The following is a 26,801-nucleotide window of genomic DNA, read 5'->3' on the forward strand; positions in this document are numbered from 1 at the left end:
TTCATAGAACCTTGAAATAAAACATGTTTTTCAGTATGTTCACACAAAGGCTAAATAGCACACCAGAGTTAATGCACAGATGATGATCTCCAAGGCCATATTAACATTGTGATTAGATTACAACATGTAGTGCCTGCCTTACATCTAGCAAGTTCGACAGGACACAAAACCGCAGTCAGCTGAACACAGAACAGCCCACCCCTGAAGTGGCTCCAGTAAGGACACTGAATTTCACAAATACGTGGCAGGTGTAACAAAGCTATACTGAAGAGCAACTTCAACACAGCAGATCCTCACTGCCACAGACATGGTCCACTTTTTTTGTATCTTTCCTTACTGGTTAATAGTTTAGGCTGAATTTTTAAGGATTTATCTTCATGACTTAGAAAAATACACTTGTCCTTTCTTGCTTTGATTCGGGTAGTACACAATCACAAAATTGAATAAGTCTCTTAAAAAACAAAAGTTCACAGATCCCATTGTGGAATGTTCCAGGAACCCCTCCCCGGGTAACGATCAGGGGATCTTCAACAGCTCAAGGAGTGCTCCAACGGCTCCAAAATAACCCTGGAAAAAAAGTACACCAAAAATGAGAGCAATTTTCCTTTGACTTACTTATATTACCATAAATATGATTACTAGTATTAAAGCCAACAGTGCCCTTAATTCCTGACACCGGTTCCTTGAGCACCCATTTTGCTGAGCCCAAGGCCAGCCTGGGAGCAGAGCAGCTCTGAGGAGCTCCCAGGCTGGGGAGGAAGACTGGATGTACAGGACACCCTGGCATGCCAGCCTGTGAGACCAAGGCCCATGGTGGGGGCTGCAGGAGCTCTGGGGCCCACACTGGCCCAGTTACCTCTGTGAGCGCCAACTGAGCGGTCTCCTGCAGGAATAGGATGGGAGAAGCTGCAGAGGCCTGGTGCATTTCCAGACAACTAAGGACTGAAGGGAGGATGGGACATGAAGTGCAGCAGAGCAGAAGAGCTGGGGTGGTCGGGGTATGCTGGTAACGTGGGGGAGGGGGAGCTGACAGGGCTGGGGATGGAAGGGAGACCGCGAAGAGGGGGAGGTGGATTCAAGACCTGCCTAAAGACGGGGAAGAAGGCAGCAGGGAGGTTCAGGTCTCTCCCATGCATCCAGTGACAGTGCCCCTGAGAACAAACAAGGACACAGGAGCAAGAGATGCAGTGAATAAGGAGGGGTTCCATCTGGCCTGGGCAAGGCCGAAGGGCCCCAGGTGGCCTAACAGCCACACCCAGGAAGTAACTGGATGTCTGGATCTGGAACAAGACCGTGGGCAGGGCAGCACTGGCAGGAACAGGCAGTGGAGGCATGGACAAGAGTGCCCTGATGCGACACTTGGTGGGGGGCACAGATGGGAAAGCACCATCTGCAGAACAACAGAGGAGCCAGCAGGGAGGGTGGAGGCATGGCTGGAGGAGGACAAGGCTGGACCATCGCCAGAAAGACTCAAAGTCAAATACAATCAAGAACCAAGACATTAAAACCCAGAAATAGAAAGAAAAAGAACTGAATGTAACAAAATATGAGATAAAACCCACGCTGGCAGAAAGGGCAGGACGGCAGGAATCAGAGCAGAGTAATCCTCCGATGGTCCAGAATCCATCAAGGTCTCCAATGGATGATCAGACAGCCAAGCACTTTCAGGAAGAGAGAAAGGACTGAAAAAGGAAAGTGGGAAGGAAGATCCTGAAAGGCCTGCTCGCAGACTGAGAAGGATGAGCTAAGAGGCTAAATATCAGAAGCAACAAAGAAACCAGTCCAGTTTCCCAAAGAAAGCTACTCCAAGAAACTTGTGGCCAAACATAAGAACAGCTGAAGCTGAAGCCTCTCCTCTCCCTGTTTCCTGGCTTAAAAACAGGCAGCCATAAACCATGTGTAATGAGAGTCGGCCCACAACCCCACTGGCCACCCGGCCGAGCAGGAGGAAGGGATGATGAGGAACCCCACCACCACCAGAGGACAGACTCACGGCTTTGTTTTCAGTGGCTTTTTTAATATACATATAAAGATTTTATTTATTCACAAGAGACACACAGAGAGAGAGAGAGAGGCAGAGACAGAGGGAGAAGCAGGCTCCCTGCAGGGAGCCCAATGCGGGGACTCCATCACGCCCTGAGCCGAAGGCAGATGCTCAACCACTGAGCCACCCAGGCATCCCTTTCAGTGGCTTTCTGTAGCTTCTATTTTACAACAACAAAAGATGAGAAGTTAACCATTATAATGAGCTCCCCTGAAGACCAGGACCCAGCATGAAGCAGAAGCTAGTCAGCTGTTACAAGCTGCCAAATGCTGAGAACAGTACAGAAGGCTGACAGGAACCCAGACAAAGCTCTCACAGTAGTTAAACTGACTTCAGTGTGCGAACAGTTCTCAAGACCTCAAGATGCAGAGAGCCTAAAATATCAACGTTTTCCCTTAGCACAGTAGTCGACACCAGAGTCCAAGGCCTGGACACCATGGGAGGAGAGGCGGCAGGGCTGTGTCAGAGCCAGGGAGGAAAATGAAGTCAGCAGGCAGGAAGGAAGAAAACACGTCAAACCGAGGTTCCAGAAGGTGTTCAAACTTATGGTGTGAAGATTTAAAAAAAGACAAGTTAACCTAAGAAATGAATTCACGTTCCACCTACCAAACGGTTTTCAAGAGGTAGAAATGGAGGAGGAAAGTTCTACTATGATGTGAGATTAAAGAGTTTCTTTTTATTCTAATGTAAAGCAAAATAAAGGATCAAAGATCACAAAAAGATACATATAAAAGGTATACGCAACTTAATGATAATTTGGTACCAATTTATTAATAACATTAAAAGTAAGAAAATGTTTAAGGGTACAAACTCACAAGTGGTAAAGAAGCTGGAAGAGACCTGATGCCCAGCACCCCCACAGCAGCAGCGCACTGATCTCAGGCTGAGCTGCACGTGTGGCGGCACGTAATGCGTCACAGTAACACATACTCCTTCAACTTACACAATGCTACGTGGCAGATTCATTCAATTAGTTTTTAATAAAACACAGTTAAAAATTAGATGACTCAACATGAAGCTTTTGAAAAGGGGTATTTGTGCACTTTGAATTTTAACTCTGAACTGAAACCACTTAAAAAGGAAAAAGAGCAATTTTATAGGGAAAAGCAACCTTGGTGGCAGTTCAGATCTTTTTTTTTTTTTTTTTTTTTTAAGATTTTATTTACTTATTCATAGAGACAGAGAGAGAGGCAGAGGGAGAAGCAGGCTCCATGCAGGTCCCCAGGATCACACCCCAGGCTGCAGGCGGCGCCAAACCGCTGCGCCACCGGGGCTGCCCATGGCACTTCAGATCTTATTGTCAGTTCACGTAACTACTGGTAAAGTGAACGTGCATGAACAATTCTGAAGCCTTCATGAGAACACTATTTAAAATCCAACAACACTGGAAAGAAACCATTCCACAGCCCCACCACCAAGGGGACAGAAGAAAAGTCCCGCGCCCCAGCTAGGGTTCTTTTTTCACCCGAGCTGGAAAAACAGAAGGGCACCTTCCCACAGATGATACCAGGTTCAGTGATTCAATGATTCTCTTCCATTTTGTCATTTCTAGCTGGTCTAGGTGTTAAGTGTGGTTCTAACCTTGGAATATATTTTTGTTTGTTTTTAGAACATGCGTTTTAAATAAGTGGCCCAGGAACTCTACCAATACACAAAAACTGACATCAAAATGAAAAAAGCAGAACCCAGAGTAAATGCATTTACAAAATAAGCATAATAGGAAAAAATATAAAGAGAGTTCAGAAAAGAACATAACATTTAAGATATAGGTGTTCCTCAAGCTTCCTTTGAAACTGCTGAAGCTCACAATTAAATTAACCAAAAATTTCCCTTGCATTAAATCAGGTAAAAAATGGCTTTTGAATATTACAATCAAGGTTAAACCCTATATCATACTTTTACAAAAAAAAAAACAAAAAAAAAACTGAAGTCTATTTCACGTTTACTTCAAGTTCCAAAACAGTGGGAACTGCATGCCCTGCATGTTAGTAACATATCCCAAGAAGTAAGTCTGCTTACCTCGTGTTCCGAAAAAAGTGCTTTCAACTGCCCCTTGGACCAATAATCCAAAGCATATGCCAAAAGTCGCATGGCGATCGTATTAATTCTCAAGAAATTTCCAACAAATACCACCTGGTTAATGTTCTGAGCACATCAAAAAAAGGCAATTAGTTTTCATCTTAACTTCTGTTCTCTTGTAAAAGCTACCCCAAAACAGAGCACTATGTGCATGGTCTTCAGCAGCAATTTGCTGAGCAAAAAATAAAAAAGTATTTACTTTTAATCCATTTAGTCCAAGGCTACTTAAATTTGAACCCAGACAACTCTGGACCCACTTCAAACCATGCCAGAAAATGTCACAAGAGAAAACAAATTAGGAAAACCATTTGTATTAAATATGACAAATAACTGCTATTAATGTTTTATACAGAAAAGTAAAAAAAAAAAAAAAAAAAAAAAAGACCCCAATTCAAAGAAGGAAATTGACAAAAATATGCAAATTGTACAAGAAATACAATGGGAAAAAATTCAATCTCACCAGTAATCCAAAAAAGGAGCATCTTAAACCTATTAAAAGTTAGCAGAACAACTAACTGAAATTTCACCCCAACAATGAGCCCAGTTGTGGTAACTGATCCACTCATTCAGTGCTGAAGAGATCTGAATTAGTACAGCCCTTGTGCAAAGTGCCTTGGCAATACCTACCAAAACTCTTAAGTATGGTCATATTCTTTAGAGAATCTCATCTCACTCCAGAGTTATAAGTTCCTTATCAGGAATAAAATTCAACCAAAGAAAAGCTTCACACTTAAAAATGCCTTCCTGCAGAGCGATCACTGGCAAGCAACCAAATGCCCAGCTCTATGTGAATGATGATACAAAAACAAATCAAATATACAGCAGTGAAATTTTAAGTAAGTAAAAAATATAAAATGGTATGTACACCCACACAACTAACAGATCTTAGAATATATAAGTACAGGAAAAGGAACATGCAATAAAGGAAACAGTAACTTTAACATATTCAAATGAAGAATGCTTTTAATTACTTAATGCTGATACAGTTATCTTTTTAATTAAAAAATGAGACAATCCTTTTGTACCTTTCAAAGCCTCCTTAAACCGCATGCCTACATAATCAAACAGAGTATTTTGAACAAAATTGTGTAAATAAGGACAAGCTGTAAAGCTGCACCTCTGGACCCCCCAGGGAAGGCCATTCTCGGTTCTTTCATAGCCCTGTACAATGCTGCTTGACCTGAATGCTACAAGGCAGCACTGTAAAGAAGCTGAAAGCACAAAGACAGCTCTGCGGCGGTGGATGGGCACTCCTCGGCTGCCCAGTCTTCTCCAGCTTCAGCAACTTCCTCCAGGTGCCTTCCCAGGGACTCCAGGGCTCTATGTGGAGCATGGGACCTCAATCTGACATGGCTAGCCATCACCGCTACCCACAGTCCCCTTCACCCGAAGTTCTGACTGCCTTCCTACCTTCCTACTTTCTCCTCAAAAGATGTACTTTTACTTCTAGACAGTGGCAATATTATTTATCTTCACTGAGAAAAAAAAAAAAAAAATCAGTGAAGTTTAGTCTACATTTGAAGAGCTTTAACTTCGCCAATGAAACAACTCCACCCCATACAACTACACTTAGGCACTGTCCGGATAAGACAGACGTTGTACACAAGGTGAGGCCCGCTTAGTAAGTTCTGCATTTTCCTCAGAGCATCTAAAGAAATCCACGTCCCCTTACTTCATTAAGGGCACACATTCTTGCTATTGAGCCAATGTTGTTGGTGATGGTGATCAACATTGCTCTGGCGAGGTCCTCTTTACTGACTGCCTCTCGCTTCTCCTTGCTCATCATGTTTCCAAAGCTGTGAAGGGAAAAAATATATATATATCCACCTGCTGAACCAAAGGCTACACAGCCCAACAGAACTTGAATGTTAACTCTACTAAGATAAATGTGACTTCTAGGGCTACATTGTTCAAATCTTCAAACTTTTTATTACAAAATAACAGAGCGTCTGCTCAAAGAGTAATGCAAAAGCCCTCCAGTGTTGTGAATAAGCAAATGCCTTTCCCTCACAGATTCCAATAAAATCTAGCTTTGTTAACAGATCTTTGCACATCTAGTTAGATCTGATCAGATCCACACTAAGGCACCACGGCTCCTTCTGCAGTCAGGGACAGTTCCAGGAATTAGCAATTCATTCCCAAATGCACAGCCATCTTGCTTAGCTGAATGGTCACATTTGCTCTGGAAAACTGCTTCATCAGAGCAATACAAAAGCAGACAGTAAAGTACCAGAGTAAACTCCTTAAGAATTTCAGATTTCCCTGGAAGATAAAGTACTTCAAAGTACTTTACCAGCAGAATTGCTACATTAATAACTGTGAGCAGAACACAAACCCAATCAGAAACCAAAGTGAACAATATGCAAATGCCAAAAATCAGAACATAACATAGATAGCATTTACAAAGTCCTTGGAATTAGTCCACAAGCATGCTATGTATGCTCCTTTTCTATAATTAAAAATCACATTTCAATACAAAGAAAACAACTCTTTTTCTAAACAATCTAGAAATGAAATTTAAAAAACAGTTCCTGGGGCATCTGGGTGGCTCAGTCAGTTGAACATCTGATGCCTTTGGCTCAGGTCATGATCTCAGGGTGCTGGGATCCATCAAGCCTCTGGTCAGGCTCCCTCCTCAGCAGAGAGTCTGCTTCTCCCTCTGCCCACCCCTTGCTTCTCTCTCTCAAATGAATTTTTTTAAATCTTAAAAAGTAATTTAAAAATTAAAAACCATTTTATTTACAATGGCATCAAAGAGAATACTTAGAAATATATTTAACAAAAGTAGTATAACAACTGCACTGAAAATCACAGCTATAAAACATCAGTGAAAAAAAAGCAAAATTCTAAATAAATGGAAAAACACTTTATCTTAGATCAGAAGACTTGATAAGGTTAAGATGGCAATAACTCCCCAATGTAAGCTACAAATTCAGTACAACCCTATCAAAATCCCAGCTGCCATTTTTGCAACCACTGACAAGGTGATCCTAAAATTCACCCAGAGATTCAAAGTATTGATTCATGCCACCATATAGGTAAACCCTGAAAACATGCTAAATGGAAAGAAGCCAGTCACAAAAAACGCATATTATAGGACAAAATTTATATGAAGTGTCCAGAATAGGCAAATCTATAAAGGCAGAAAATATATTGTTTACCAAGGACTGAGGTGGGGAAATGTGGAGTGACAGGTAATGGACAGAAGGTTTCTTTCTGGGATGATGAAAATGTTCTGAAATTAGATTATGGTGATGACCGCACAATTTGGTAAATATACTAGAAACCACTAAATTTTACACTTTACACAGGTGACTGTAGAGTATGTAAACTATAGCTCAATAAACACTGTTTAAAAGAAAAAAGATACACCCAATATTTAGTATCTTATTCCTGTCTTTCTTAGAACACACACACCCCCTTACCTTGATGCCACAGCCCAGCCCGGCAGTCCAAACCTCTCATAGTCCCCTCCATAAATGTCTCGAACTAGTTTATCCACTTTGGTGCTATCTCCACGAGATGCCATTTCAAGAGCTTCTTCAAAAGTGGTACAGCCAGTAAGAAGACAGCAGAGACCAAAAAAAGTTCCTCCTCCAAGACTGATTAAAAACAAACAACACAGTATTTTAAAATTTTAAAAATAAGAACAGGAAGGTAGTATTTATGAGCCCAAAACCACGTTCATACATCAACCCACTCTTGTCCCAACCTAATTAATTGCGCAGATGCCACTGGCAGGCAAGTCTGTGGAAAGATAAAAAACAAGTTGCCTGTCATATACCTTGAGGTTACATATTCACGTGAGCCAACAAACGAAATAGCAAAACACAGGGCCCACATCTCTGCCCACGTCCCCACCCACGTCCCCACCCACGTCCCCAGTGCAGTTTGAGCATCTGCTGAGTGTGAGCAGCTTCGGGACCAGGTCCACCCACCATACCCAGGCCATGCTAGCACCTCCCTTCCTTTGTCTCTCCAAAGCCCTGGTCACCCTGGCTTATCAGCCCCCCACTTCACAAAGAATTCCTCCCTTAATGCGTTTTCTCCCCCAAAATTACTCATCTCATTTTTTAATTCACACCTGTTAAAAAAAAAAAAAAAAAAAAAAAAAAACTGGTCTATCCCAATCCCCAGCTCCTTGTTTTGCTTCAAGTGATTCCTAATCCTTAAACTGCAACATATTCTTTTTTGCCTGCCACTTTTCTGCCACTTCTCTTCCCCTTTCAGTCTGCCCAATTATTTATCTGTTGCTGAGTACACCTCACCTTCTAGATCTCAAACCATCCGGTGGATGGGCGGGTTATGTGTGCACATGTGTACCTTATGTATAAAATATAGGCCAGTTTCAAAGCTGGGTCTTGCCAAGACTTCTTTTTTTTTTTTTTTTAATTTATTTATTTGTGATAGTCACACAGAGAGAGAGAGAGAGAGAGAGAAGCAGAGACACAGGCAGAGGTAGAAGCAGGCTCCATTCACCTGGAGCCCGACGTGGGATTCGATCTTGGGTCTCCAGGATCGCGCCCTGGGCCAAAGGCAGGCGCCAAACCGCTGCGCCACCCAGGGATCCCCCTCGACTTCTTATAAATGCTACCTAGTAGCTTTGGCAACTTTACAATATGTGCACACAATACACTGACTGAGGACAGGGACTTTGGGCTCAAGGAGTCTGTCAATGAGATATTTTATGGAACTATAATAATGAAATCCTAAGCAATACAGATTTTTTAAAAGTAGGTCATGATGTGAGAATTTTCAAAGAGAAACTGCATTTGCTTGCATAATCCCAGAGAAAAAATTTTGACTTAATTTTAACAGATTCTTAAAAGCATATGGATACACAATACCTGAAAATTCACTTGTAACCCATTATATCAAGAATAAACAATAACCTTTACATAAAAGACCTACCTGGTACCCGTGACCCGCTTGTAATTATCTTTGGAATATACTGCTAAAATGCTAACCCCAGAGCCAATGTTCACCAGAAGCAGAGGGTATGGATTTTTCAAATCAAATGGTAACTTCTGACATTTTTCAGCATCAGCAGGGTTTTCAAAGTAATAGCACTGTGACCGTCCATTGAATCCAACAGAGTCAATGTATAAAATTCCTTTTACTAAACAATCTAGTTCATCAAGTTTGCAAAGCTGAAGGTCACCTATCTGTAATGAAATAAAAATGTATTCAGACTTTTTAACAAGCCAAACAAATAGAAACTGCTTAATAAGACATCCCTCCACGTTAAATAAACCATAGAAGTGCTCACAGATGTGGATTTATAACACAATTCACAGAACAGACCTGAAGACAACAAACATCAGGATGGACTGACGAGACAGACCCAAATCCACCTCCCCCCCCCCACCCCCGGAAACCACCACAACAGCGGAGACGCATGCCCAAACCCAAGCAGAGAAAGAGAGGTCTCACAAGGAATGTTGAGTCAGGAGCACAGGGGAGATCACAGCCCTGTAAGAAAGCCGACTCCAAGAAATTCAAGTGACTCAAACACCTGGTGACACACAGCAGGAACTACAAGGACTCTGATATCTGCCTTCCGAAAGACCATCATCTTCAAGGTTATGGAGCAGTACCAAAGTAGGCCCCACTTTATTATTATCAAACAGACATCAAAGGGCTGAAAAGTGTCCAAATGGAAGACAAGATTTTTTTACTATCTAAACCAATTACAGCCCCTGAAGGATGAAAAGATTTTAGCAGTATAAAAATTTTAAACTGTTATCAATTTAATCCCATTTAAATAAAAGAATGATTATTCTTCATATTAGGGAGCACTGGAAAGCAATTAGAGTGAAGAGGACCTTCAATCAATTAAGAATGAAGTGGAAAGATCCCAAGACATGTTATCAAAAAAACAAGTTGAGAAACATTTCATAAGGATGATACCTGCCTGTTTTTTTTTTTTTAAAGATTTATTTATTTATGATAGACATAGAGAGAGAGAGAGAGAGATGCAGAGACACAGGAGGAGGGAGAAGCAAGCTCCATGCCGGGAGCCCGACATGGGACTCGATCCCGGGACTCCAGGATCGTGCCCTGGGCCAAAGGCAGGCGCTAAACCAGTGAGCCACCCAGGGATCCCCACCTGCCTGTTTTTAAAGCCAAGTTTATACACAAGTGTATGTGTCATACACAGTCATGCAAAGAAAACTAGAGACATATAAAGTTCTAACAATGGTGACTCTGGAGACACAGCATAAAGAACACCCCCAGGTCACTCCCTGGACTTCCAACCCACGTGACAGATTACGAGCACAAATGCTCCATACACATGACAAAGGTAAAACTGCTTCAACCCACTTAAGGCACCTATTTCTGTTTACAATCAGGTCTAGCCCCGCAAATTTCCCCCCTTTAATTCTACTCACTTGTCAATTTCTTCAGTTCCACAGCAGAGAGGGAAGTTAACAAATACCTTCATCTTAATCCTTAATTAATCCCTAAGTGAGAATATTAAATTACTCCTCTGACCAAACCCAAGCTCCTGGAGTGTTCATCACCATTCCTACTATACCTGCTCATGCCCTCCCTGCCGTCATGAATTCAAAACCAGCCTCCTGACACATGAATCTCAAGTGCCAGCATTTCCATTTCTAGCTTTTCATTTCATCACTTTTCACTGGTAGTCTACTGGAGCCCAAGTAGTTGGTCTCCTTTGTCTTCCTATAATTTCCTCCTTTTCCTTCCTATAATCCCTGTCATCCTGAAATGTCCTCTAATTCCTAATGAATCCCCATCTCTAAATGAAACAGGTGACTGAATGAACAGCTGATTTCACTAACACAAGGTACTGATAATGTATGAGCTACACCAACAAGCACACCCAAGTATGCTAGGAAATCTAATTCACATTAAAAAAGCAACAGGGTAAACTCAATATTTTAAAAAATATTTCACTGTGGTTTACTAAACACTAGTCACTCCTAATACACAAATAGCATTCTATGGGCATTTCACTTTCCTACGATTTTTCAAGGACAAAAATGGTGCATATAAAAGGAAACTCCCCCAGCCTAAGAACAAATTCCCCAGGTCTAAAATCCACTTTGCACCCTCCCCTTGAATTACCACACAATGCTGAACCTCTGGGAACAGCTGAATGGTTTGCAAATATGTTCCAAAGGGCATAAAGGGCATCTCCATTAGGATCCAGGGCCCACGGCAGCCTGGGTGGCTCAGCGATTTAGTGCCTGCCTTCAGCCCAGGGCATGATCCTGGAGTCCCACATCAGGCTCCCTGCATGGAGCCTGCTTCTCCCTCCTCCTGTCTTTGTCTCTCTCTCTCTCTCTCTCTCTCTCTCTGTGTCTATCATTCATAAGTAAGTAAGTAAGTAAATAAATAAATAAATAAATCTAAAAAAATAAAATTAAAAAAAAAAAAAGGATCCAGGGCCCACTATGAGGCTTCCACAAAGGAGGGAACCATCTCTCCTCCAGCTACACTTCCCTTTTACTCCGAGGTGGAAGAGAAACCACTGAAAACCAACCACCAAAAGAAATTCAAGCAGAGAATATAGAAACTTGTTAAAAAGAAATTCATGTCAATTCTGTATTATGGTCACTGATAAGAGAAAGACAGGAGACAGAAGACCAAGAAAGAGGACAAAGTCACAAACCATACGATGACACACAGAAAAAAAAAAAGGAAAGAATGACAGAGGCAAAGGCAGAACCTCTGGAATCACATTCTCATTAATGGCATTAAAAACATGGTCACTGAAGATATTTTCAATCTATAATGAACCCTGAAGGTCCAGGTCTTGGCCAACCCACTGGTCTACTCTCCCACCGACCCTACCCCCACATCCACCTCAAAGGACATAGCCTCAAGACCTTGCACAGTGTTCACTAAATGAAAAAATCAGATACCCACTGGCATCCCCAGGGTCCACACATGATTCAGAGACTCCTATGACAAGAGCACAAAACGCATCAGAAGGCATCTGGAGAGAGGAGGCTCCTCTGTTAACTATTTCCAACAAGCCCTAAGACCAAAATGCCACTGCTGTGGACCAGAGTTCTTTGGTTTTTTTTTTTTTTTTTTTAATAGTAAACCTGCCAAGAAACAATGGAGGGGGACAGGAGAAATTATATAATAGACAAGACTGGAAACAATTTTATGACATGAAATGACATTTTAAAAATTATTTTTTAAATTTTTTTATTATCTTTTTAAGTAGGCTACACACCTAAAGGGGAGCTTGAATTCATGACCCTGAGATCAAGAGTCACATGTTCCACCGACTGAGCAAACCAACTGTCCCCAAATTATCTTTCAATGTCATTGTTGAAGACTTTTTTTTTTTAATAGTGATCTCTACACCCAACATGGGATGGGGCTCAAACTCACAACCCCAGGATCAAGAGTCTCATGTTCTCCCAACTGACCAGCCAGGTGCCCTCATCATTCAAGACTGAATGACATGTTCCTCATTAAGTAGTTCTTTGGTCTGCTTATCAAAGCTTTGCTACTTTTCCACACTGGAAGAACAAAATGCTATGCTTTCATTGCTGCTGATTCTCAACTTAGCTGAATCAGGCAAAAAATAAACTCCACAACAAGCTCTAGATGGCTAACCCCTGGCTACCACTCCTCTAGCTAATCTTAATCTGACTTAAGAAAATTCAAGTTCCATTAAAAACAGAAATGATTCCACCACTTGCTATTGGTATTATTTTTAACAATCAGATTATGCCTGGGTGGCTCAGTTGGTTGAGCACCCGGCTCTTGGTTTTCACTTGGGTCGTGATCTCATGGGTCACAGGTCGTGGGATCAAGCCCCATCTCAGGCTCCATGCTCAGCAGGGAGTCTGCTTAAAGATTCTCTTCTCCTTTCTCCCTCTGCCCCTCCCCTGCACATGCTCATACACACACTTGCTCTTTCAAATAAATAGGTAAATCTTTTTTTAAAAAAATCAGATTACCATAAACTGTATATAAGCTGCAAAATACATACTGTGAGAAAATCCTGCTCAAATTTGTACGCTCCACCTCCAGTGGCACAAAAGACAGTGTGGAGACTTGAGAAGTTTTTATCTCTGCCCATCTGAATAAAAGCAGGCATGTCATGAGTGGGAAAGCGTATAAAGTGCAGATTGCCCTTGCGTCCACACAGAGTCAGGTCCTTCAGTTCCAGGTGCACATCCCGAATACCTGTGGACCCATAAGCCACATTGGAGGTCAGGTACTTCCGAATGCTTTTAAGACTTTCCACCTCTTCCTCCTCTTCTTCAGCAGTGATGTCTTTGGGCTCAAAATAAACCAGCTTGACCAGGGTTCCACCAATATCCAAGCCAAACCATGGAAAAACTAAATGGAGAAAATAAAAAAAAGAACTTTTTTAATGAAAACTAAACATAAATGTACTAGATTAGCAAGCTATTCATACCTTGAGGTTTCCAAGGACTATAAATATAAAAAGGGATTTGGGAAAAGAAATAGGATTCTGATTTGGAAACACAGCTTTAAAAAAAAAAAAACCACAACGATCAGGAAAAAAAAAATCAGATTATTGCGCCAATCAACCCTCTTGTACAAATAAGCCTAAACTGAACTATGAAATATTTAAAAATAACAAAATGACTACCTCAACTCTGGGGGAGGGGGATTGAGAATGAAAATCTACATCCTAAAAAAAAAAAAAAAAAAAGAAAATCTACATCCTTTCCCTTGGCTTAAAGAAGAAATGTTAAAACTTTTCAGAGCTCCAGTTTATTTTTTAATTTTTTTTAAGATTTATTTATTTACTCATGAGACACAGACTGAAAGAGAGAGGCAGAGACACAGGCAGAGGGAGAAGCAGGCTCCTCGCAGGGAGCCCAACGTGGGATTCGATCCTGGATCCCAGGATCACAACCTGAGCCAAAGGCAGGCACCCAACCACTGAGCCACCCAGGTGTCCCAGAGCTCCAGTGTAATAAGCAACCTGGGGTAGAGGAAATTCCCACGTAACACGTAAGCTCCAATGGTCAATTTGTCTCTTGAAACTTGATGTCCCCAAAATAAAAGGTTTCAATGGGATAGGCATTTCAGAGTTACAGGTGTTCCCAAAAAATCCTTCCCAAAAAATAGCTTCGGGAGATCAGATCAAGGTGGACTGCACAAACATGCATGCCTTGGCTCCCAGCTTAGACCATAGAAATTCTAAAGATAGAGCTTTACTGATATATTATTTTCCAAAATAGTTCTGGGAAACAAGAAATGATACAATCAGCAGAACTAAGTTGATAGAGGCATTAACTGTCCAGAACCATCAAAAGAGGAATGCTATAAAAATTGGGAGCAGCTATGAACATTCAGAACGCATAGGGGTGCTCCACCAACATGTACATAGGGGTGGCTGCCATAGGGAAACAGGGGCAGGCTCTGTGGTCATGGATGATCTGGTGGGGAATGCATCTGGCACAACTAGACAGACCAACTACTTCCCCATCTCCACCGTCCCTGCTCTTTGCACCCCACCTCCACCCCGCCAGGCAAAGTCTTCAATAAACACAGGCACTTAAGCCAAAAACTCAGAATGGCTCCCAAGTAGCTACTATCACTCAGAAGAAATGAGGAGCCCCTATATCTAGCCATATATCCATACAATCCATCCTGAGACACAGGTAAAGAGACATTGCATCTACTGACAGAACAGCAATCCTCAAAATAGAGATGATCACTTTACAAATTAGGATCACCAAAAGGGAAATCTAGAACACAAAAATGAGAAACTAAACATCTGAAGAAAGAATTGCAGGAACAAACAGTAGACTTAAAAATAATCATGATTATCTTCAGAGATAAAATGAGATCTGATCCATGAAAAATGAATAAGCTACCACAAGGAAAAATCAGAAATTAAGAAATGTTGGTCACCTGTGGCTGTGACTGCAAGAATCTACATGTGATAAAATTATACAGAACTAAATATGCATACACAAAAGAGTTTATATAAAATTGATGAAATCTAAGTAAAATCTGTGAACTGTATCAATGTTAACTTTTCAGTTGGGGGGAGGGGAGTGAAGCTTTCCAAAGAAAAAAAAAAAAGGACAAACTACTATATACTTAACAGATGAATCATAAAAAACAAGCTAAGTAAAAGAAGCCTTGCACAAAAGGCTACACACCATATGACTGAATTTACATGAAACTCTAGGAAACACAAAGCAATCATTTCTGCATTTGATAGGAAGTAGATCTTGGCTAGGGGAGGAAGGGAGGGAGGGACTGTACAGGTACAGAAGAAAACACTGCAGTGCCCAAATCTTGACTGTTGGAAAGATTTGAGGGGAAAGCTTCACGGGTGTATACAATCTGTCAAAATGTATGGAACTGTACACTTGAAATGGGTACAGCTGCTTGTGTGTAAATTATACCTCAATAAAGAGTTTTATAAAAGAGAAAAAAAGGAACAAATCTATTTCCAAAATAAAACTCACAGATATATTTAACAGCAAAATGGGCACAGAAAAAATAAATGGAAAACAAAAGCAAGAAATTCTCCCAAAATGCCTCTCAAATATAAAGGAAAGGTAAATATATACAGAAATACAAAAAAAAAGAAAGAAAGAAAGAAAAAAGAAAAAAGAAATACAGAACCAGGAAGTCCGGTATATACCTTCTCTGAGTCCCAGAAATTTCCTGGGGGAGACAGGGAGTAAAGACATAAATCTTCAAGTTCACTAAGTGTTAAGAGGAATTAATGGAGAAAGGACAGACTTAAGACACATGCTATTGAAAAAGTCATGAAATCAGGACGCCTGTGTAGCTGAGCTAGTTAAGCGGTTAAGCAGCTGCTGGCTGCCAGCTGCCTTCCAGCTCAGGTCAGGTCATGATCTCCAGGTCGGGCCCCTTGTCAGGCTCCCCAGGGGAGTCGGCTTGTCCCTCTCCGTCTGACCCTCCTCTGCTCATTCTCTTGCTCTCTCTCAAAAAATTGAATAAAATATTTTTTTAAAAAATTTTTAAAGAAATAAAGAAATCCTAAAAACTTCCAAAAAAAAGAACTGAATTCCTTCAAAGATACACAAATCACATAAAAGTGGAATTAGATTTTTCATCACCAACACAGATGCTAGAAGACACTGGAGCACTGGCTTCAAGGTTAAAAGGAAAAAGATTTTGAAACATATCCAGCAAAATCAGCTTTCACGGAGGAATGCAAAAGAAATTTATTTTTAAGATTTATTTATTTAGGGGATCCCTGGGTGGCTCAGCGATTTAGCGCCTACCTTTGGCCCAGGGCACGATCCTGGAGTCCTGGGATCAAGTCCCACATCGGGCTCCCAGCATGGAGCCTGCTTCTCCCTCTGCCAGTCTCTGCCTCTCTCTCTCTCTCTCTCTCTCTATCATAAATAAATCTTGGGATCCCTGGGTGGCGCAGCGGTTTGGCGCCTGCCTTTGGCCCATGGCGCGATCCTGAAGACCCGGGATCGAATCCCACATCGGGCTCCCTGCATGGAGCCTGCTTCTCCCTCTGCCTGTGTCTCTGCCTCTCTCTCTCTCTCTGTAACTATCATAAATAAATAAAAATTTTAAAAAAATAAAAATAAATCTTAAAAAAAGGATTATTTATTTATTGATTGATTTTATTTATTTATTCGAGAGAGAGAGGCAGAGGCAGAGGGAGAAGCAGGCTCCATGCTGGGAGCCTGATGTGGGACTCAATCTGATCCCAGAACTCCAACTCCAAGATCCAGCCCTGGGCAGAAGGCAGGTGCTCAACTGCTGAGCCACCCAGGCGTCCTCAAAAGAAATTTTCACACATGAAAGAGCTCAATGTTTACTAGTCAAAAACCTTCTCTAATTAGTAAATGCATTCCAATATTACAAAGAACCCAAAAGGTATGAGCGCTTTAAGAAACAATGATAAGCAAAGGAAGCAGCAATACATGTGACTTTCAAAAAAGTCAGCAATCTGGACTAAAATACATGATTTCAACACAGGAAGTTGAAGAAGGAAGAGAAAGGAGAGGGAAGTGAAGCAAACTGCAGGTTCTGTCTTGATGGAGGAAAGAAGACACACATTCTGATTAATTCTAAATAAAAAGAAAGAAGTGATGGTTTAAATGCATCAAAATTTACAGGTAACTCCAGAAGAAAAAAAAAATGAACATATGACCTTCAAACAACTATGGAAAAAAAATCAGTTCAAAAACAAAAACAGGGCAGCCCAAGTGGCTCAGCGCTCAGCGGTTTAGCGCCTGCCTACGGCCCAGGGCATGATCCTGGAGTCCCGGGATCAAGTCCCACATCGGGCTCCCTGCATGGAGCCTGCTTCTCCCTCTGCCTGTGTCTCTGCCTCTCTCTTTCTCTGTGTCTCTCATGAATAAATAAATAAAATCTTTATTAAAAAAAAAAAAGATTTCTTTGAGAGAGAGTAGTGAGCATGCACACAAGTGGGAAGGGCAGAGAAAAAAGGGAGAGAGAATCTCAAGCAGACTCTGTGCTAAGCACAGAGCCTGATGCAGGGCTCGATCTCATAAGCCTGAGATCACAACCGGAGCTGAAACCAAGAGTTGGGCAATCAACTGCACCACCCAAGTGCCCCAAGCAGAAGGGCATTATTAAAAATAAAAGCAAGATGTAAATGAAATTAGAAAACACCATCACCATCATGAACAAAGCCACAGTAGAGCTGATCAATAAAATCAAGATTTTAAAAAGCCATTAAAACAGACAAATTTCTGGTATCCAAGAAAGAAGATACAGCTTTTCCTTAAAAAAAAATAATAAAAAATTAAAATAAATAAATTCAAAGTTAAAAGAGTATATACCCATGGGGCACCTGGGTGGCTCAGTCGGTTGGTTAAGTATCTGCCTTCAGCTCAGGTCATGATCCCAGCATCCTAGGATGGAGACCCAAATCCCAGCTCAGCAGGGAGTCTGCTTCTCCCTTTCCCTCTCCCCTGCTTTTGTGCTCTCTCTTGATCCCTCACTCTCAAATAAATGTTTTTTTAATCAAAAAACAAAAGCACTGAGAAATTTTAAAAAGATGTCAAAGATCCACCACCTAAAGAACAAAAAAAGCACCAAGTCCTAATGGTTTCCAGGCAAACTTTTAAGAGCTTCTAGAGCACAGAAAAATCTAAAAAGATTCCTAAGTCATTCTAACCTCATATCAAAACTAGAAAAAAAAATATCTCACAACAAATTGTATTAAATTATTAAACAGGGGGACCCCTGGGTGGCTCAGCAGTTTGGCGCCTGCCTCCGGCCCAGGGTGTAATCCTAGAGACCTAGGATTAAGTCCCGCATCGGGCTCCCTGCATGGAGCCTGCTTCTCCCTCTGCCTGTGTCTCTGCCTCTCTGTGTGTGTCTCTCATCAATAAATAAATAAAATCTTTTTTAAAAAATACATAAATAAAAATTATTAAACAGCAGAATACAGTTATGCAGGAGGAGTAATACATCATGGTCAATAGAGATTTTTCTCAGTACACAAATGATGTTTTTTTCTTTTTTTTTTTTTTTTTTTTAAGATTTATTTATTCATTCATGAGAGACACACACAGAGAGGCAGAGATACAGGCAGAGGGAGAAGCAGGCTCCTCGCAGGGAGCCTGATGCGGTACTTAATCCCAGATCCCTGGATCATGCCCTGAGCCAAAGGCAGAGGCTCAACCACTGAGCCACCCAGGCATCCCCAAAAGATGGTTTTCACATTAGAAATTACCTCAACAGAGTCCAAAAAATTAAAATTAAGAGTATCAATTAAAATAACAGAACAGAAAAAAAAAAAAAAAAAAAGCCTGTAAAATAACAGAACAGGGCAGCCCCAGTGGCTCAGCGGTTTAGTGCCACCTTCGGCCCAGGGTGTGATCCTGGAGACCCAGGATTGAGTCCCACATCCGGCTCCCTACATGGAGCCTGCTTCTCCCTCTGCCTGTGTCTCTGCCTCTCTCTCACTCTCTATCTCTCATGAATAAATAAAATCTTTAAAAAATAAAGTAACAATAAAAAAATTTTTAGTATGTGGATAAAAAAAATATAGAAATACCAATAGCTTTTCCTATATAATAAGCAAAACCCAACAAGAAAATGACATGGAAAATGTCACATATAACAATACCTAGAAATAAATCTTAAAACTATGTACAATCACTATTAAAATAGTGTACTGAAAATCATAGCAGTGTAAAGATGTACATTGTTCCAGGAAAAAGCATTGAGTATTACTAAAATGTCAATTCTCTTGACTAATGTCAAGTTAGTCTAACAATGTCAATGCAATTCTAAAGAGAACACTGTGATTGACTGCCCCCAGCAGCCATTCCACATCAGTCCCAGGGATAGTCCTCAATCTTTTTTCACACCTACAAAAATTCTACGGACAGGCCTAACCCAGCCTGGCACAAGTCATGAAAGTCTGTCCCTGGCACTTACAAGAAAAGTTTCTTCACTTAAGAACACAAGAGCACTGAATATAATGGCAGCAAGGAAATTTGATTCCTGTTTTTCTATCTGCAGCACCATTCTTTAACTATCAACTGCCAACCTTGTGTTTACCAAAGACACAGCACTCCACCAACAAACATATCACATCAACAGGGTTGAAACCTGAAGGTTTGGACATATCTAAGACCAATGGAAGACTGTAAATTAAGCTTTACTCCCATTTCTTTAAGAAACTGAAACATTAATATATGGCTATTATATTTTAAATGATCATCTATTAACAGCCAAGCACTATATTAGACATTTGACTATATTAGCTTATTTAATGTTTGCAACAACCATATAAGGCAATTACTATAATCATCCCACTTTACAGAATAAAAAATGAAACTGTAGGGGCATCTGGGTGGCTCAGTCAGTTAAGCAACCAACTCTTGATTTTGGCTCAGGTCATGATCTCAGGGTCCTGGGATTGAGTACTGCGTCCAGCTCCACATGGGGTGTGGAGCCTGCTTAAGATTCTCTCTCTCCCTCTCCCCCTTCACCCCCCTCCAAAAAAAGCAAAATAAGAAGACAGAAGTGCAAAAGAGCCCAACGTCACAGTCAAGAAAAGGCAGAGGTGGGACTCAATCTTAGACTTGCTAAAAAGCCTCTTTCCACAAGTACCTATACAAACCTAAGAGCACAGAACACATATAAATAAAATTAAAAAGCAGTTGAGTAAAAATCACTTACTTAAATAATTAGGAGGATCGACAATATATATAAAGAAAAATAAGGAGGGATGCCTGGGTGGCTCAGCAGTTGAGCGTTTGCCTTTGGCTCAGGGCAGGACTCTCGAGTCCCGGGATCAAGTCCCACATCAGGCTGCCTGCATGGATCCTGCTTCTCCCCCTGCCTAGGTCTCTGCCCACCTCTCTCTCTCTCTCCCTCACTCTCTCTCTGTGTCTCTCAAGAATAAGTAAAATCTTAAAAAAAAAAAAAAAAAAAAAAAGGCTTAACCAAAACTCAGTTCATATGCTCATTATAGCCATTAACCACTTCAGGATTTTTCTGTGTACTCATCAAACCATTTACATATCCAAGAATGGAGAAACACTGAGAAGCATGGGAGGTCCATTAAACACAGGTTCTCTGATAATGGCTGTGAGAATTGTGTCGGACCACAAAATTTTATTTCTCAACATTCAGCCTGTCCAAAGGGGTTTAGATTCCTATCACTGTCAGCAAGAGTGCCCCAGATATTATAATATAATGAACACTGTAATAAGCTTTCCAATACTTGTTCAAAACACTGTGCTTCTGGTGGGAAAAGTCATGGAAAAAGGAACTTTTGCTATATCACCACATTCTTCCTATCTCACCAACAGAACACCTATTTATCACTTCTAATTAGTGAGTCATACCATTAATTTTAGTGCATTTGCAACCCTTAGCCTATTTCCTGATGTAAGGCCTCATGGTACTCAATCTAGACAATCCATACTTGACTTAGGACACATTTCTAGAAAGAATTTACTCTCCATCACAGGTTTTACGTAAAACCATCTGTAGCATCATGTCTGTCTCATAATGGTTCTCAACAATTGAAATGCCTTCCAATGGAAAATAAATGGTTTATAAAAGTGTTCAATTTTCCAACATTACAACTACATCTTTACCAGACCACAACTGGTTAAGATATTGCAAACCCAAACCTCAAGGCTGGTCTATGCAGCAATCCTTGGCCCCACCTTAAAAGACATACTTTAATAATAATTATTCTTATTCCCAAAATAGTTTTAACTTGGTGACTAGATCCTTATAAAATATTATATATTATCAAACCACCAGACTCAATAATAAATTCTACATTCAGGAAATATAAACACACAAAACCTAATAAACTACTTAGAAACTAAAGATGGCTTCCACTTTTAGAAAGAAAACTTCAAGCCATTATTTAGAAAAGGGGTCTTCACATGGTAGTCAGTCTTACTGACATAAACTGATAAAGAACATAATACAATGACAAAGAACAGTGCCTAAAAATAAAGATACCCCATGATATGAACCTGAAAAATGCTCACTAGGTTATAAATTTAAGCCCAATAAACATCACTGTTCTTTTAAATGACCAGTCAAAATAACTATTCTTTTCTAACAGCCTACAGTCTATTGTATTCCTTCTCTCTCCTTTTAACATGTGTTTAAGCAAAAGATTTTTAATAGTATACATCACTTCTTGCATACGATACCCCGTAGATAAAAAGAGGGCAGGGATACCAACACAGAACAAACATATTGCCTAAACGCATGATTCATACATATAGCCCCTAAAATAACATACCGTACCATTTTACACAGCTGCATAATTGGACTATTTTTAGGCCCTGCTTAATGCTTCACATTTGTTGTACATCCAGAATGAAGGGCCAAGTTACTTTGATTTCATTTAGATTTAAAGTTGATAAAGAGGTTAAAAAGCATCCTTTCCCATTCTGTCTCTCAAAAACAGGCTATAAAGCAACAGAAATCTTTTTTCCTGAGCTCCTAACAGGGCAGCCTTTCCTAATTCCCCAGCTGAAGATGAAACACTGTACCTAATAAGGGGCAGTCTCCCAGGGCCCCAGCACCACCAATTCCATCCTGCCAATACTGATGCTCCCCAAAAGCCAAGGATAACCAATCCATTTGCCAGGCTAGTATCGTCAAGTTACAAACAAAAGCTTTATTTTCTAGATCAATGGCGGTTAAGGATACTCCATGACTGGTATGAGTCCAAAAGCAGTATGTCCCAAAGATCTCTCTGGCGTGCTACAACATGCTTGAGAGTCCCCTGCAAAGATCCAGCTCATGCCCCGACCCACAAGGCACTCTCATCGCAGGTTCCCACACCTCCTGCACATCTGCTGCACATGTGGGACCCTCAATTAAAATACATGTTCTCTTGTTACATGCCTGTACACATTTGTCAAAATTGCACATTTTGCTGTATGTAACTATGCCTCAATAAAATTTAAAAGGTTAAACAGATGTTTAGACTCTTGCAGACCTGAAGGGTTTTTTTTAAGCTTCTGAGTGATTCCATGCGAGAACTGCTCTGCATTACACTGCATGTACCTTCCCCCACTCAAAAATGGGAAGAGTCAAGAACACTGGTCTGAAGTCAGACATCTAAAAAGACAGCTCCATTATCAACTCACTATTATGCCCTTGGACAAAGGACAAATTTCACTAACATTGTTTCTTCATCTGGAAATCCAGGATAAAAAAATACCTACCACACAGGATAGCTGTAAGACTTGAATGATATGTCTATAAAATATACAGCAGTATCTAACATAAACAAGTAAGCACTATATAGCTATCATTAGCATCTTTGTTTCCATCATGTTAAATCATTCTTTACTTGGTATTTCTCTCAATCTCTCAATCTCTCAATCCTCAATCCTAGGAGACAGTCCACCTAATCTAAAACTTCCAAAGAACTTCTTAGCCAGAGACATGCCTAGCCTCCCTAATGCCTGTGTTAAGTCCAGGATGAGAACAGGTTTGAGAATCACACTGCTCTAGGGAACATGTGTAGCAAACAGGACTGCAACCAGGGCCCACAAGAATTCCTAAAATAAAATGAGTAGCTCCTTCTAGTTTCAAATGACAACTAGTCTCCTTCCTTTAGACAAGTATTGTAAGGACATCAGAACCGGGCTTGTTAATCTCAAAAGAATGGTGGCACCACCCTATACCCAACTTTCCCAAAGATAAAATCAGAGATTTAGTCTTTTTTCAATTTTCTCAAAGTTAAAAACCATTCTTGGAGGGTTCAGCAATCAACAGGATGCCTCTCCATCTAACAGGTACATCCCTGAGTAGTAAAAGAAAAAACAAATGGAAGAACAATACTTTGTTTATTTCTTTGGCAGGTCTCATTACCTGAGAGAGAGCTTTCATGATTTATCACAGAAAGCAGTAAAGGGAACCATGGCAAATATCAGACATAAAAACAAAAAATAAGTCCTACAACGTATTTGTCTTCGTTCCTTAAAAGACATCTCAAAATCACCTTATATGCTACCCCATTCCCCATTATAGTCTAAACCAGAGTTTTCCAGAGCTGTCTAAGCCACCTGTACCTACACAATACGACTTTTAAAATGCAGCTTCTTAGAACTCTCTCCAGATTCTGATTTTTAAAAAAAAGTTGGACCCACGGAATCTTCATTTTTAACTTCCAAGGTCATTTTTATGTTCAAAATTTGGAAGCACTTCCACAGTAGCTAGAAATTTTCACCACCAGGTAAACCTTGAATACAAAAGATGAAGATTATGCTTGGATTTAGAGCAATGAAGAAACAGCTAACAGAATATGAACAATTTAATAAAGCACAGTGGTTAAAGAGGATGTATGAAGCTGGACTTCCTGAATTTACATCTCTATTCCACCTCTCAAAAGCCATTTTACAAGAGGCAAATGTGCCAGAGTTTTTTCATCTGTAAAATGAAATACTACCACCTACCTCAGAGTTATGAGTACTAATGAGTCATTAAAGCTCTCAGAAGAGTTCAAAAAAAAAAAATTTTTTTTTGAGGAGTGCTACCCTTGAATTTTTTTTTTTTAAAGATTTATTTATTATAGACAGAGAGAGGCAAAGACACAGGAGGGGGGAGAAGCAGGCCCCATGTCAGGAGCCCGAAGTGGGACTCGCTGGGTGGTTCAGAGGTTTGGCGCCTGCCTTTGGCCTGGGGCGCGATCCTGGAGTGCAAAAATTTTTAAGAGTACCTGAACACTGCAAACACCCAAAATACAATACTCACTTAGAATCCTTATGGCTGGGGATCCCTGGGTGGCTCAGCGGTTTAGCACCTGCCTTCTGTCCAGGGCGTGATCCTGGAGTCCCGGGATCGAGTCCCACATCAGGCTCCCAGCATGGAGCCTGTTTCTCACTCTGCCTGTGTCTCTGCCCCTCTCTCTCTCTCTCTGTGTATCTCATGAATAAATAAATAAAATCTTAAAAAAAAAAAAAAAGAATCCTTATGGCCAATGGCCAAAAAGAGCTGGCTGCACGGCTGGGATTCTTATTTGCTAAGTCTCTGGAATTTACATCCATTTCTAACAATGTAGTACAAAACCATTAAGGAATATTGTACATTGCTTAAAAATCAGATGCTTCTCAAATAAAAAAACAGACCAGGTAACTGGCTCGAAAAATGATATAGGTTGAAAGCAGTTAATCCCTCTTCCAATAGAAAAGGACAAAATAATCGAGACTCCCAAATTTTTCACAGCGAAACAGGGCTACATTTAACATTTAATCATCCAACCGCAGAAGATAAAAGTAAACCAACCAGGTGGTTGGGCTAAGATAGAAGATAAAGACCTCACACTCATCCTGCCACTTTCCCTCACTCTTATAATCTGCATTTAAAACAAGCTGATTTCCTGAAAGAGAAATTTGGCAACGACAGAAAAAAAAATCTAACCCTATGTAAAATGACACTATGTGATAAAGCTCATACTAGAGTATTAAGACAGTGGATACTTTCAACAGTAGCAAGGGCTGCTAGACAAGAGCACCTGAAACGAAGACCTGAAAAGCAAAGGAAATATCTGGACTAGACCACAATGCAGAAAAAGCAGCCTGATAATAAAATGAAGAAACGGATTCTCCGGAAAGAGCACGTGCAACTGCCAAGGCGAGATTCCCTCAAAAGATAAAGCCTTCATGCCCAGAATGCTACAGTCCTGAATCGTGAGTATCAGCAAATAAATGCAAAGAAAACAGACGTATCTGGCGAGAAATGACCCGAATTCTCACGGGAGGAAAAGCAGCCAAAGCTTAAGTGCACAGAATACGGAATCCAGTTTTAGGCCTGCAAGCAACTCAAGGGCCAGTGAATCATTTTCCAGGAAGCCTGAAATCTTCAGATTAAAGGGATTGGAAACCCACGGAAGACAGACATTGGCGATTCAAAGGATTGAGGGGGAGGGGAGGCGGTGGAAAGAGTCAAAAGCAGCCTACCCAGGGATAAAATCACGTGACTCGCGGGCAAAGACTACCCAAGGAGCCAGGAGCTAAGGGGCGGGAGAGTCCTGGGTAAAGCCCCTCCACTTCCCTAACCCGGGAGCGCGGACCAATGCGCGCGAGGGCTGGGGGCGGGCGGGGCCCGAATCCCCGATCCCCCCGAGCTTGCACCCAAGGCCTCCAGTCGGCTGACAGCCCCTGCACCAACCTGGGGCCACCGTGCGGGGGCACTGTCCCCGCACCGGCGCGCGGGAAAAACGGCGGCCGGGCCGGAAGGGGGCAGGGCGAGTCGCGAGGACGACCCGCCGGGCACTTACGCTGCCGCTTCTTCCTAAGGCTTTCGACGCGCTGGCGGGAGACCGAGGGGGCGCCGCTGTAGGAGCCAGGCCGGCTTCGCCGAACGCCCTCCGCCGAGGCCGAGGCCGAGGCGCCGACGGGGGGCTCCGACGCGCTGCTCGCCCGGCGCCGCAGCAGCTCCCGCCGCCGCCCACCAGGCCCTCCCGGCGCCGGCTCCCCAGCCGACGAGGCGGAGGCGTCGGCCGCTCTGCCGTGGCGCTCCGTGGCCATGCCGAGCCGGCCCGCTCCCATCCGCAGCAGCCACCGCTGCCGCCCGAGCCAGGCCCCCAGCGCCGAGCCCCTCGTCGCCTCCTCCGCGGCAGCCCAGCCCGAGCAGAAGCGCACCCTCCGCCGGCCGCCTCTTCCGTTGCGCCAACGCGCAGCAAGCCAATCCGCATAGGCCGGGGGCGGCACGACGGCCTCGCGCCCAATCGTCTCCCTCCCTCGAGGCGGATCGACCGCGCCTCCGTCCAATGAAAGGCTCCCGGGCCGGGGCGGGGCGGAGAGCGGCGGGGGAGGGGATCCGCGCTCGGCCGCTGAGAGGCGGTGTTGCCGAGGGGAGCGTGATGGCGGCGCCGCCCAAGGTGGGCGGAGGGGCCGGCGCGCCCGCCCGCGCAGGTGGACGGACAGGTGCGCGCCCGGGCCTCCGCGGCCCCCGCCCCCCCCCCCCGCCGCGGCGGGGCTCTCGCGGCCCGCACCCTCCTCCCGCCCAGCGCTGTGCCCCCCGGCGTCTGGCCGTTGGCGGGGAGGGAGGCTTGAACCGCGGCTGACCTTAGCCTTTGTCCGTCGCCTCGGTGCCGCCGTTGCCGTCGAGACCGCCAGCCCCTCCGCGCTACATTTTTTTTTACCACCGCTCTGTCCCCCAGCGCGGCCACGGGCGCGTCAGGGCCGAGCCCGCGCCGTTCCGCCTGCGTCGGAGAAATGTTCCGGGT

At 42.4% G+C, this 26,801-nt stretch overlaps 1 protein-coding gene across 4 annotated transcripts; it reads right to left on the bottom strand.

The window, feature by feature from the left end:
* Window positions 1-26,801, bottom strand: PANK2 (pantothenate kinase 2). Of its 4 annotated transcripts, XM_072800202.1 has the most exons (7): window positions 25,851-26,172; window positions 13,104-13,456; window positions 9,035-9,288; window positions 7,549-7,725; window positions 5,796-5,919; window positions 4,064-4,189; window positions 1-567 (listed from the first exon to the last, which is right to left on the bottom strand). In XM_072800202.1, the coding sequence occupies exons 1-7, from the start codon at window positions 26,119-26,121 to the stop codon at window positions 517-519; spliced, it is 1,356 nt and encodes a 451-aa protein (XP_072656303.1). In that variant the 5' UTR covers window positions 26,122-26,172; the 3' UTR covers window positions 1-516. The 4 variants fall into 4 exon arrangements, with proteins under 4 accessions (XP_072656303.1, XP_072656305.1, XP_072656306.1 ...); XM_072800204.1 differs by lacking the exons at window positions 9,035-9,288; window positions 25,851-26,172 and adding an exon at window positions 26,641-26,801; XM_072800205.1 differs by lacking the exon at window positions 9,035-9,288 and having other exon boundaries at window positions 25,851-25,886.

The sequence above is a fragment of the Canis lupus genome, chromosome 26, assembly GCF_048164855.1.
Source record: "Canis lupus baileyi chromosome 26, mCanLup2.hap1, whole genome shotgun sequence".
NCBI lineage: Eukaryota > Metazoa > Chordata > Mammalia > Carnivora > Canidae > Canis > Canis lupus.

What these genes read in the sequence shown, in the direction of transcription:
- PANK2 (XM_072800202.1), bottom strand. Translation starts at nt 26,121, where the DNA reads ATGGGAGCGGGCCGGCTCGGCATGGCCACGGAGCGCCACGGCAGAGCG. An exon ending in TTGAGCAGGATTTTCTCACA is followed by an intron (nt 9,289 to 13,103) that starts GTATGTATTTTG and finishes ATTTCATTACAG; the next exon opens with ATAGGTGACCTTCAGCTTTG. An exon ending in GAATGTGTGCCCTTAATGAA is followed by an intron (nt 4,190 to 5,795) that starts GTAAGGGGACGT and finishes TGATGTGCTCAG; the next exon opens with AACATTAACCAGGTGGTATT.